At 43.8% G+C, this 12,088-nt stretch overlaps 1 protein-coding gene across 2 annotated transcripts in view; it reads right to left on the reverse strand.

The window, feature by feature from the left end:
- The window catches only part of LOC126412321 (glutathione S-transferase 1-like), a 57,625-nt gene that overhangs the window by 17,620 nt on the left and 27,917 nt on the right, over positions 1 to 12,088 (reverse strand). Inside the window, exons 1-2 of one of the 2 annotated variants that reach the window (XM_050081841.1) lie at positions 3,572 to 3,676; positions 537 to 690 (exon numbers count right to left, since the gene is read on the reverse strand). In XM_050081841.1, coding sequence (XP_049937798.1) covers positions 537 to 677 — 141 coding nt within the window. In that variant the 5' untranslated portion in view covers positions 678 to 690; positions 3,572 to 3,676. Of the gene's footprint in view, positions 1 to 536; positions 691 to 3,571; positions 3,677 to 12,088 lie in introns of those variants that run through there. The other variant, XM_050081842.1, reaches the window with a different exon arrangement.

Raw genomic sequence — 12,088 nt, forward strand, 5'->3', positions numbered from 1 at the left:
GTGTTGCGAAGTTGGTACAACGCTACGACCAATGTCTAAGTCGGAGCGGCAACTATGTAGAGAAGTAGCTAGAAGGTGCTCCAAATAAAACATTTTTGATTTTCACTGTGGTTTCCATTCGTGACCGATCGAATCTTCCTTTCCAAATAGCCCTCGTAAAATTGTGCCAAGTACTCTTAGGGTGGCTTCTTAATCCCTTTGCAAAATGGTTCAAATGGCTCTGAGCACTATGGGACTTAACTTCTGAGGTCATCAGTCTCCTAGAACTTAGAACTACTTAAACCTAGCTAACCCAAGGACATCACAAACGTCCATGCCCGAGGCAGGATTCGAACCTGCGTCCGTAGCGGTCGCGCGGCTCCAGACTGTAGCGCCTAGAACCGCTCGGCCACCCCAGCCGGCAATCCCTTTGCAACAGACATTAAGAGAACTAATGAACATGAGTTCTGAAAATAGTTGTTTGAAGTAATAGAAAGATTAAACGAAGATAGTACCTCTAAGTTCAGCTTGTCTGGAAAAAATCCTGTGCAACGTACCTTGAGATATTCCTCCTTTAGGTGCTCCTTCGCGAGCAGATCAACAAGTCTGACGTCGACATCTAGGCCGATTGCTTTAGCTGTGGCCAGGACCAGTCTCGGACCCGGACTTGCTGGGTAATAGTACAGCGTAATAGGCATGCTTGCGTACAGTCTGAAAACAGACCGAAATCAACCTAAATCAGTATGGACATTGCTGTTAGAACGTCAAGCAGTGCTGTTAATAAACTCAAGTGCTGGAGTACCATTTCACTGACAGTCGGCAACTTGTTCTTGTGACTGTAAAATTTATATTTGGCAGGTCGCGTTTTTTCTGCTATTTTATTGGGAGTCGGTGCTTACGGAACGTCATTCCGATTTGACACTTCGAACGCTTATCAGCGGTACGCCTAATTCTACGAGCACACTCCACAGTAGGGTCCTAATCTTTTGGTGCATTCCTCTGTAGATGCTGTCTTACTTCCTTTTCCTTCCTTACTGTGTCTGCTGAACTAAGAATAATTATTAGGACAAATTCGACGCCATCTTCCGCTCCCGCAACGAATGGCTTACCTCTGCCCCACACTGCGACGAGAGCAAATTTATATTGTAGCTAGTTTCTTACGCCGCTTTCGTGTATGAAATAGTGGCGCATGTTTTGTATACACAATGACAATAAATACGCCCATGGTGAAATCTATCAGAGGTTCGATTTCTAAACAGTTTGGGAAATATTTATAGTGAGACTCTAGCACATCCGAGTGCATATTGAATAGTACAAAACCCAATGAGAGGGTATTAACCTTTATGTGTATGAACAGGGCAACACAAAACGAATACAGAAATTACAAACGGGTGTAACAATTTAACGCATAGTGACACGTCGTAACAGTTACACAGAATGTAAAAGAAAGCTCAAAATTTCGATCTTTGAGCAAGCACAGTGAAGTAGATTCTTTGGATCGGTCGTACTTGCTGCATTCTGCAATCTGTACTCGGCCACCTAGATACCCGGACCTCACACTTTTTTTTTTTGACGAGTTTATGTGAAAGACCCTGCAAATATGTCTCCTTTGCCGAAAACATTTCTAAAACACAAAATTCGCATTTCCAATGCTCTCGCTTTGACGACCCACTTAAAGTTGAGAATGTATGGCGTGAAAGACTACCGTTTCGATGTTGTCCTTGTGACCAAGACTAGCATGGAACACATGTAAGGAAACCGAAAAAAAAAAAATTTCTTTTACAGTCTTTCACTTCACGAGATACTGCGGGGTGGTTTGGAATTTAATCCAGGACATTTTACACAACTACCACTCCTTCAGTTCCGAGCAAAACATAGCCTAGCCTAGTTTCAAGCGCCCTTGGCTACCGAGGTACCTTGTAAATTACACTGCTCAACTGAACTTATTAACTAACTTTCCTACTAGTGGTTACTTAATCCTTTAATTTAAGTTGACAACGTGTAAACTGCATTTGGTTCGTGATGTTACATGCTTGCATTCACCATGTTTTAGCAGCATCTTTCAAATCAAAGACTTCATCTGCATGCATTGCAATTATATGGAGTGTGTTCACAGCTTTAGCTGACTCTACAATCTTGTTTAAATCTTGCGAAACAAGGCCGTGTTTACGTTCCTTCCTTTCATTGTTGTTGTTGTCTTCAGTCCTGAGACTGGTTTGATGCAGCTCTCCATGCTACTCTAGCCTGTGCAAGCTTCTTCATCTCCAAGTATCTACTGCAACCTACATCCCTCTGTATATGTTTAGTGTATTCATCTCTTGGTCTCCCTCTACGATTTTTACCCTCCACGCTAGCTTCCAATACGAAATTGGTGATCCCTTAATGCCTCAGAACATGTACTACCAACCGATCCCTTCTTCTAGTCAAGTTGTACCACAAACTTCTCTTCTCCCCAATCCTATTCAATACCTCCTCATAAGTTATATGATCTACCCATCTAATGGTTTCATTATAATTGCAAAATCTGTGCCGCAGCTCAAAAAACTGTGCCAAAAAAACTAAACAAAAACTTGTGTGTTACCTCTTCAATCTATACCAGGCTTAGCAGAAACACAATAGAAAACACAGCTGTGCTCCTTTTATTTTGGTCAACACATTGGTCTGACCAGATGACAAGTGTCTTAGGTGTAACCAGCCCCAAACGGGCGATTTTAAACAAGCATGAAGAAACCTGAGAACTACTTCGTGCAGCAAGATCTCCTGCATCTACATGACTACTCTGCAGTTCACCATTAAGTGCTTGGCAGAGGGTTCTTCGAACCACCTTCAGTCTATTTCTCTACCGTTCCAATTTCTAACAGCACGTGTAGAAAAATGAACTCTTAAATCATTCTATACGAGCTCTGATTGCCCATATTTCATTATGATGACAATTTCTCTCTATGTAGAATGGCGACAAAATATTTTCACATTCAGAGAAGTAAGTTGGTGGCTGAAATTTCTTGAAAAGAAACTCCTTTGTTTCCATGGTTGTCACCGCAACTCGCTTATCGTATCTGTGACACTCTTTCCCTTATTTCACGATAATACAAAACGTGCTGCCCTTCTTTGAACTTTTTCAATGCCCTGTCGATCCTATCTGGTAAGCATCCCACACAGCACAGCGATACTCTAGCAGAGGACGAACAAGTGTCGTGTAGGCAGTTGCTTTAATAGACCTGTTTCATTTCTAAGTGTCCTGGCAATAAAATTTCGCCCACATACACATACAATTCATCCACTAAATGGAAGAGACCGTTACATATGGCACTTGGAACTCCCGAGGGAATCACTGCAAGGTACAAAAATCACACGCCTTCTCGTAATGTTTGTTTGGAACATTTCCTCTCCATTATCTGGCACTTGTAACAAGTCTAGGGGCATGCAACAGAGAACCGAGAACACAATAGCACTGGAAACACATTTTGTTAAAAAGTCAGAAAGTTTGACATTTATACCTTTCATTTGTATAACACAGAAGGTGGTTTTGACGTTAGGCAACGAACTACATGCATTGGTCTACACTGACAGAATTCTGAAATGGGAGACTTACATGAGAAACGAGACTTCAGCAGTAACGAGGTGAGCTCCTTGATGCACACGGCAGGTCTGCCTCCCACCGATTTGGCAGTGCCCTATATACTGCCCGGCTCGAAACGCTGAGTCACCTAGACGTGGGTGTTCCTGACGAAGCAACCAGGCCGCGTCGTTTAAAAGACTGGAGTCTTTACTTCCTCTCCTGCCACTGATCAAGGAAATTCGTCTAGTCATTTTGCTATTTAACGCCGCTGCCGTCAAGGTCACAACGGCGTGCTCGCCTAGCAGACGAGATGATGGAGCCAATTACGCGTGACGAAGTCCACGATGCCATCAAAAAAGGCGCTCTGAATAAGTCACCTGGTGTCGACGGATTGCCGATAGAATTTTATCGCGCTTTCCTCACACTAATGGCGTCACGGTGGACAATGATGTTCCACGAACTGCTGACGATGGGGAACGCCGTACCGCCGTCCTTCGTCACGGGACTTATTATACCCATCCACAAACAGACACCAGGGGTGACGACAGCACATTACCGTCCCCTGACCTTGCTAAACGCAGACTAATCAGATTAAGAGCAGCCGACCAGTTGCAAAGGATAAAGTAATCTTTACCTAGGTTTCAATAGATATAAATCTATCTTCTTCAGAAGACGGCCTGGGGGGCAATGAACATCGTAATATATATTAAGGTATGAAACATGAATCAAGAATAAAGTTTAACATATTAGGAAAATATTGTATTACAAGATGTGAGAAGGATTCCTGGTACTTACAGTATTATAATAACATGAAGTGATATGTCCTTATCGTTTAGACAAACATCTGCATAGTTTCATTAGTCATATAAAATATAGCCCTGAGAACAGGGTTTGTCAGACAAATAAAATAGGTACATGGAAGTTGGAGGGGGCATAAGCGACTGAGTAAAATCGGCCAGCGTAGTAGCACAGCGGCCAGGGCAGGTGGCGCTCATGTCGCGAACTATGTGCCTATTGGCGTACTGAAGTAACATTTGAAATATCAATATTAAATGCGTTCTTAAATAGAGTGATAATAAATAAAATGGAAAGCATTTAACACTCCCGTTATGACATTGTGGGAGGTATAGGAACAATAACGTAGATACACACATCAAAAAGACAGGTGGCGCTTCCGCCGTGAGTTACATACAGTGGCCTATACAGCCAGAGTATAAAAGTTATATTACCATATTAGTGAAGCACATAGAACGTATATAAGTCAAAACTTCAAGAACAATCAGTAATGGCTCTAAAGACATAAATTAAGAGACCTGGTCCACAATCCAGTTACTACATATTATAGAATAAGAGAGAATTACATGAGGGCCGCTGTAGTGGCAGCCATACATCGTGAGAAGAACACATTATATAAACGGTAGTGAACTGAAAGATTTGAAAGTGCATTATAGCTTCCTGAGGAAATAGACTACTGAGGTTACTAGCATTAATGTTATATATTAAACAGTACGGGTTTAAAACCTTCGAAAAATTGTCTACAGGCAAGATTCAACTGATCATTCAGTATATTGCCGTCTTTGAGCTCTAGATGTTTAAAAATAAATAGCTCTTCCCACAGATCTAGTCTCCGTCCTTTGACCTGTCTATGTAGGATAACCGTGTCTTCTAACTGTTTAGGCGTATGGCCGGTTATCAAGAGGTGTTCAGCAAAAGTAGAGTTGTGAATATTCGTTCCTTCTTTACCTGAAAGATGTTCTTTATATCGTGTTTTCACAGCTCTGCCAGTTTGACCAATATAATATGAGGGGCAGTTATTACAGGTTAGCTTGTAAATACCTGAATTAGAAAACCAATCGCTGGCAATCTCTACTGACTGTACAAGATTTCTTTTTAAACTGTTATCTGTAGAAAAGGAGACGTTACAGTTATATTTTTTATTTAGAAGTCGTTTAATCCTATACGATAAGTTACCCAAGAAAGGGATGGAAATAATTTTTTTAGTTTCCGTGGTATCCGTGGGGAGATTATTTCTCAAAGTCGAACATTTTTGGGAGATTTTCTTATTGAGCAGGTAATCGATCATATTCTGGTTGTACCCATTATTAACCGCAATCGCTTTGATGACATTCAATTCCTTTTTTTGATCCGCAGGTGATAAAGGAGTGGTTACCATTCGGTGAATGGCGGAATGAAAAAATGCCAATTTATGAGCTTTTGGATGAGTTGAGTCAGCAGGAATGACATTATCTGAATATGTTTCCTTGCGGAAGATATTAAAATGGAAGGAATTATCTTCTATAGAAATTGTTAAATCGAGAAAATTAAGTTCACGTTTATCATTTTGAAGTTCTTTTGTGAAGGAAATTTTTTCATGTAAACCGTTGAAAGTATTAAAGAGATGCTCTAACTCATGATCAGTGCCATCAAAAGCAATGAAAATGTCATCAACATACCGTGCATAATAGCGGATTTTGTGGCGTAATTCTGAACTTGAATTGAAGAACGTTGTTTCCAGGGCGTTGATGAAAATCTCTGCTAGAATACCGGCGAGGGGGCTACCCATTGCTAGACCATCTGGCTGTACATACATTTTCCCGTTAAATGTGAAGTAATTGTATTTTAAAATGACCTTAAGCAAACCAATGAGTTCCGCAATCTGAGTTTCACTTAATTTTTTATGTTTAAGAAGATTCTCTTTTACAAGGTTTATGGTTTCATCAACCGGAACATTTGTGTAAAGGCTGACGATGTCAAAGGACACCAGTCTAGTGTCAGGTGTACAACTTACAGATTGAATATTGTTAATTAATTCCTTACTGTTTTTTACAGAAAAATTATTTTCAAATGTGAAAGCATCTTTAATTTTAAAATGGAGGCGCCTAGCAAGTGTGTGATGTGGACTGCCTATACCATTCACTACAGGGCGGATCGGGTGATTTTGTTTGTGCAGACTATAAAATTTTTACACGCCTACTGGCAACGCGATGCCGCAAGGTCCTGCCTAGCATTCTATCCCCGGAACAGACAACTCCGGGCGGCTCAGTTAATATACAAACGGCCACAGGAGAACGTCGCGATTTAATTGCACTGACAGCGGCGTGCAAACTCCGCGCCGCAGTGGTTGCCATTGATTTTGACAGCGCATTCGACAAAGTGCGGCATCTTTTTCTCTTCTCCGTGATGAACCGTATGGGTTTTCCACCAGCCTTTATCGACGTTATCCGGCGCCTGTACGGCACAGCTGAATCGCTGATTCAGGTTAATGGCCGTGTGGCGGGACCAGTGGCGATCCGGCGTTCCGTACGGCAAGGCTGCCCACTTTCGACCCTACTCTATGCCATGAGCCTGGAGCCACTCATCGGGAGTCTGACTAGCCACCTTTCTGGTCTCACCTTGCGACAGCACAGTTTTAAATGTCGTGCGTATGCGGACGACCTCCTCCTCTTGATCCGCTCACGGAGTGAAACACACACGGTACTTGATTTGATATCAACGTACGGCACTGCAGCGGACAGTACCATGAATGTGGCTAAATCCGCGGCGATGTCCATTGGACGCGGCCTCTCACACGCCGACTTAGCACCTCTCCCGTGTGTACAAAAACTACGATACCTTGGTATTATTTTCGCCTCCACCGTCCTTGTACATGTCCACCATGCACAAACAGTGGCACGGGGGCACCTCTCTTACGCGCAGCTTGCTGGAAATTCTTGTACCCGCAACCATAACACCACCAGTACCAGTAGGACACATCAAGCACCATCTGGCGCACATTTCTGATTTCATCGTCGACTTCAGTTACGCTCACACACACTTACCGACCACGCGTTCTCCTCAACCTAAAGATTTTTACACCCCACTGCTTCGTTCCATATCCAGCAACAATATTGAAGTGAGACATCCGTCCAAGCGGTGGCCCACGGTTTGGCGTCATATCCACCAGCCTTTTCTTCCCTCCCACGTCCGGGCCACATGGTACCAAGTCGCAAATGAAAAATTCGCCACAAACCATCGCCTTCACGCCATCGGACTACAGGACTCTCCACTTTGTTCCATTTGCCACCTCGTGGATGACGATGTCCATCAACTGACTTGTACTGCCCCAGTGACGTCTGGAAACTTGCCCGACAGTTCGTTGCCTGTTACCTCCGTGTTCCGCCGAACTCGATTGACCCATGGACTTTTATCCATCCTGAGAATACTTATTTCCCCGCCGCCAAAAATCATGCGATTGTATGGGTCAAGGGATGGACAATCACCTACATGTATAATGATGGCGACAAATCACGCCTTGATTTCTGGCAGTACTTACAAACCGCCCACAGTCAAGTCGAACACCGACCGCGCTACCGCGCCTTCTTCGCCAATTACCTACATGCGATCTTTACGTCACCCCCGCTCAGTTGGATGGTGCCCCACGCCGACAACACTCCCCCCCCCCCCCCCCCCTGCTGACATCTGAGACTCCCCACGCTACTTTATATATTGTAACCCACAGTGGAGTAGGCGCATGGACACGCACCTCCTTTCGTTTATGCACTATACCAGAACACAGTGGTTTTTCCCTCACTCCACTGTATATTGCTTCACACTTCTTGCTTACATCAGGATCATTATCCTTTTTTTCCTACACCTTGTTCATAAAAACAAAAAAATTGCACGCCTGGCACGAGTATAATGTCTTGTGTTATTTTCGCCGGAAGGATGGCATTTCTGTTGTATTTAAGTTTGTACCAATAAAGATCTGTTGTTAATTTACCCTGTTCCTGCTCCCAAAAAAAAAAAAAAAAAAAAACGTCACGCGCAGAGCTCTAGTTTCCCGGACAGGGAGGGAGGCCGGGCACGGATCGAATCCGCGCTGCGACTTAACGATTGTGTGCTGGCGCAACGGCCAGCCTCAACCCTTCCTTTAGGCGGTTTTCCACGCTGTTTTAAGCAAATAATGGATTTACGTCTCAGGTAATACGATACTCAAATAGTTAAAAGTTCGATTACGCAAAACAAAGCATACACGATTCACAACAGGTGCTCACACGGTTTCTTTCCCTTATGAAATATATTCACGTATTGCGAATATGTATTAGCGTAAGCTAAGAGTCGAGCACAATATTATTGCACCTGAGAGTGAGCGCACTTCGGTCAGCTTATCGTGAGTTTTTATCGTGATACTTCAAGAGGACACGGTGAACCATTCGATACTGTATGCACAAGTGTCCTGAAATACTTCACAGTGCGATATGTTTTCCTTAACCATCACTGTATTTCGTCAGTGTAACGCCACCGCATGTTTCCGATATCAGCGATGGGAGCCCAAGTGCAATAATATCATCGTCGAGTAGCACTACTGACAAATGAAAATAAATGTCGGACTGGGACTCGAACACTTATTTCCCGCCTGTCATGAGCAGTCACCTTAATCAATTCGGCCATCCGACCATGCCCCCATTGGCGGTCCAAACCTCCGTATGTCATGTAGCCACAAAACAAATGCTCGCACATTTTTTAAACTAAGCACAGGAAGAGCGATGTTTTTGTGTCGTCATCTTATTCACTTCCAGCGCGATCGCACTGAAGTGACAAAAGTCAAGGGACACCTCCTAATAGCGTGTCGGATCTCCTTTCGCCCGGCAACTCGACGTGGTATGGACTCAAGTTGATGGAACTCCCCTGCAGAAATGTTGAACCTCGCTGCTTCTATAGCCGTCCATATTTGCGAAACTGTTGCCAGTAAAGGATGCTGTGCACGAACTGACCTCTCGATTATGTCCCACAAATGTCGGATTAAAAGACAATGGTTCAAATGGTTCTGAGCGCTATGGGACTTAACTTCTGAGGTCATCAGTCCCTTAGAACTTAGAACTAATTAAACCTAACTAACCTAAGGACGTCACACACATCCACGCCCGAGGCAGGATTCGAAGCTGCGACCGTAGCGGTCGCGCAGTTCCAGACTGTAGCGCCTAGAACCGCTCGGTCACCCCGGCCGACTGTCGGATTCATGTCGGGCGGTCGGATGGCCAAATCATTCGTTCGAATTGTCCAGTATGTTCTTCAAATAATCGCGAACAACTGTCGACTCTGATATGACATCCTCGTTTGCGACCACGAGGTTCATGAGTGGCTGAAAATGGTCTCCATGTAGCCGGACATAAACTTTTCCAGTCAATGATCGATTCAGTCGAACCAGAGGAGCCAGACCACTCTATGTAAACACACCCCATTTCGTTGTGGAGCCACCACCAATTTGCAGAGTGCTATGTAGACAACTTGGGTCCATGGTTTCGTGGGACTTGTGCCACACTCAAATCCTGCCATCAGCTCCTACCTACTGAAATCTGGATTCATCTGACCAGGGCACAGTTTTACAGTCGTCTAGGGTCCAACCGATTTGATCACGAGCCCAGGAGAGGCCCTGCAGGCGATGTTTTGCTAATAGCAAAGGCACTCACGTCCGTCGTCGTCTGCCTTAGCTCGTTAACTCCAAATTTCGCCACGCCCCTAACAGAAATGCTCATCGTATGTCCCACACTGATTTCTGTTGGTATTTCACGAACTGTTGCTTGACTGTTAGCACTGACAGCTCTATGCAAAAGCCGCTGCTCTCGGTCGTTAAGTGAATGCTGCCTCTTTCGTGATGAGAGATAATGCCTGAAATTTGGTACTCTCGGCACACTCTTGACACCGTGGATTTCGTAATATTGATTTCCTGAACTATTTCCGAAATGGAATGACGCATGTGTCTAGCCCCAATCTACCATTCTACGTTAATTCCCGTCGTGCGACCAAATTCACGTCGGAAACCTTTTCACATGAACCACGTGAATACAAATGACAGCTCCGCCAATGCACTGCCCTTTTGTACCTCGTGTACGCGATGCTACCCCCATATGTATATGTGCATATCGCTATCCCATGACTTTTTTTTTCTTATCAGTGTTTATCATGAATGGTGACAGTGTCCTGTTTACGCAGTACTTGCATTTGTTACTTTCCACTGTAGTAAATGCTTTTGCTGCATAAACACAGACACTGTCGCCATTAATGATATTCTCTTCGTCACGTTACATCGAAGATTGTAGTATTATAAGAGCATCTAGCCGCAAAGTTAAGGATTGAAATAAATTTTACTAAATTCTGGAAAAGCGACCCAGAGATGGGGATAAATCTTAGGAAAAGAAAAGTATCTATAGAATTTTAAGGTCACTGTATGTGAAGCGTTTAACCGTTGCTAGTAACTAGTGTAATTGTTTTCATCCATTTCAGGACAGGAGGTTTATGAGGGGTTATTTTATTTCCTATGCATGATTCCCACCCAAGTAACATTTCTGAGATGAGCAGAAAATCGTTTTTATTCATGTTTCCAGTCTTAAAACAGACAAGCCTTTTAAATTACCAATACCATCTCAATATGAACAAACGTAGCACACTTTGTCGTTCATAATGCCTAGCCATGTCTCTGCAATATCCTTTCTTTCAGGAGTGCTAGTTCTGCAAGGTTCGCAGGAGAGCTTCGGTAAAGTTTGGAAAGTAGGAGACAAGGTACTGGCAGAAGTAAAGCTGTATGGAGGGGGTGTGAGTCTTGCTTGGGTAGCTCAGATGGTAGAGCACTTGCCCGCGAAAGGCAAAGGTCCCGAGTTCGAGTCTCGGTCCGGCACACAGTTTTAATCTGCCAGAATGTTTCATATCAGCGCACACTCTGCTGCAGAGTGAAAATCTCATTCTGGAAACATCCCCCAGGCTGTGGCTAAGCGATGTCTCCGCAATATCCTTTCTTTCAGGAGTGCTAGTTTTGTAAGGTTCGCAGGAGAGCTTCTGTAAAGTTTGGAAGGTAGGAGACGAGGTACTGGCAGAAGTAAAGCTGTGGGGACGGGGCGTGAGTCGTGCTTGGGTAGCTCAGTTGGTAGAGCACTTGCCCGCGAAAGGCAAAAGTCCCGCGTTCGAGTCTCGGTCGGGCACACAGTTTTAATCTGCCAGGAAGTTTCACACTTTGTCGTCTTTGCACTAAAACAGACCGAGTCTGCTTTCACACTAAATGAACTGGTACAAAACATGACACCTTTATCGGAAACCAGGAACTTACCAAGTTAATTGGGCATGTGGTGCAATTAAAGTGTGCATCATTCACACTAGGCATACGTACTGAATGTAAACTATCAAGAAATGAGCAAGCCAAGCGCGAAATCAGTCCAGTGTTAAAGAAAGATAGCTCCTCTAACTCAAGTAAATGATTGCTGTTTTCCTAATTCGGCCTGTACATATATGAGTGTGTGATCATTTTGTTATGAAGAAAGTGCCTATTGGGTAACAAAAATTTGTTAACTGAAGCGTTCGACACCGCTTCGCCAATTCACCGTTCACACCAAACCAAGACCTCGGGATACGCTACAGATCAATATGTCACCACAACCTATTTTCAGAAAACTAAAGAAATGTTGTCAGCGCTCTGTTTTTGACCGTGTAATGATACGTTCATTTGTCACCCATCACCACTCACCCCCCCCCCCCCCTCCAGTTATCGTGGCCGCTAATTCCAACGAAATATTTGTAACC

Source organism: Schistocerca serialis, chromosome 7, assembly GCF_023864345.2.
Source record: "Schistocerca serialis cubense isolate TAMUIC-IGC-003099 chromosome 7, iqSchSeri2.2, whole genome shotgun sequence".
NCBI classification, from domain to species: domain Eukaryota; kingdom Metazoa; phylum Arthropoda; class Insecta; order Orthoptera; family Acrididae; genus Schistocerca; species Schistocerca serialis.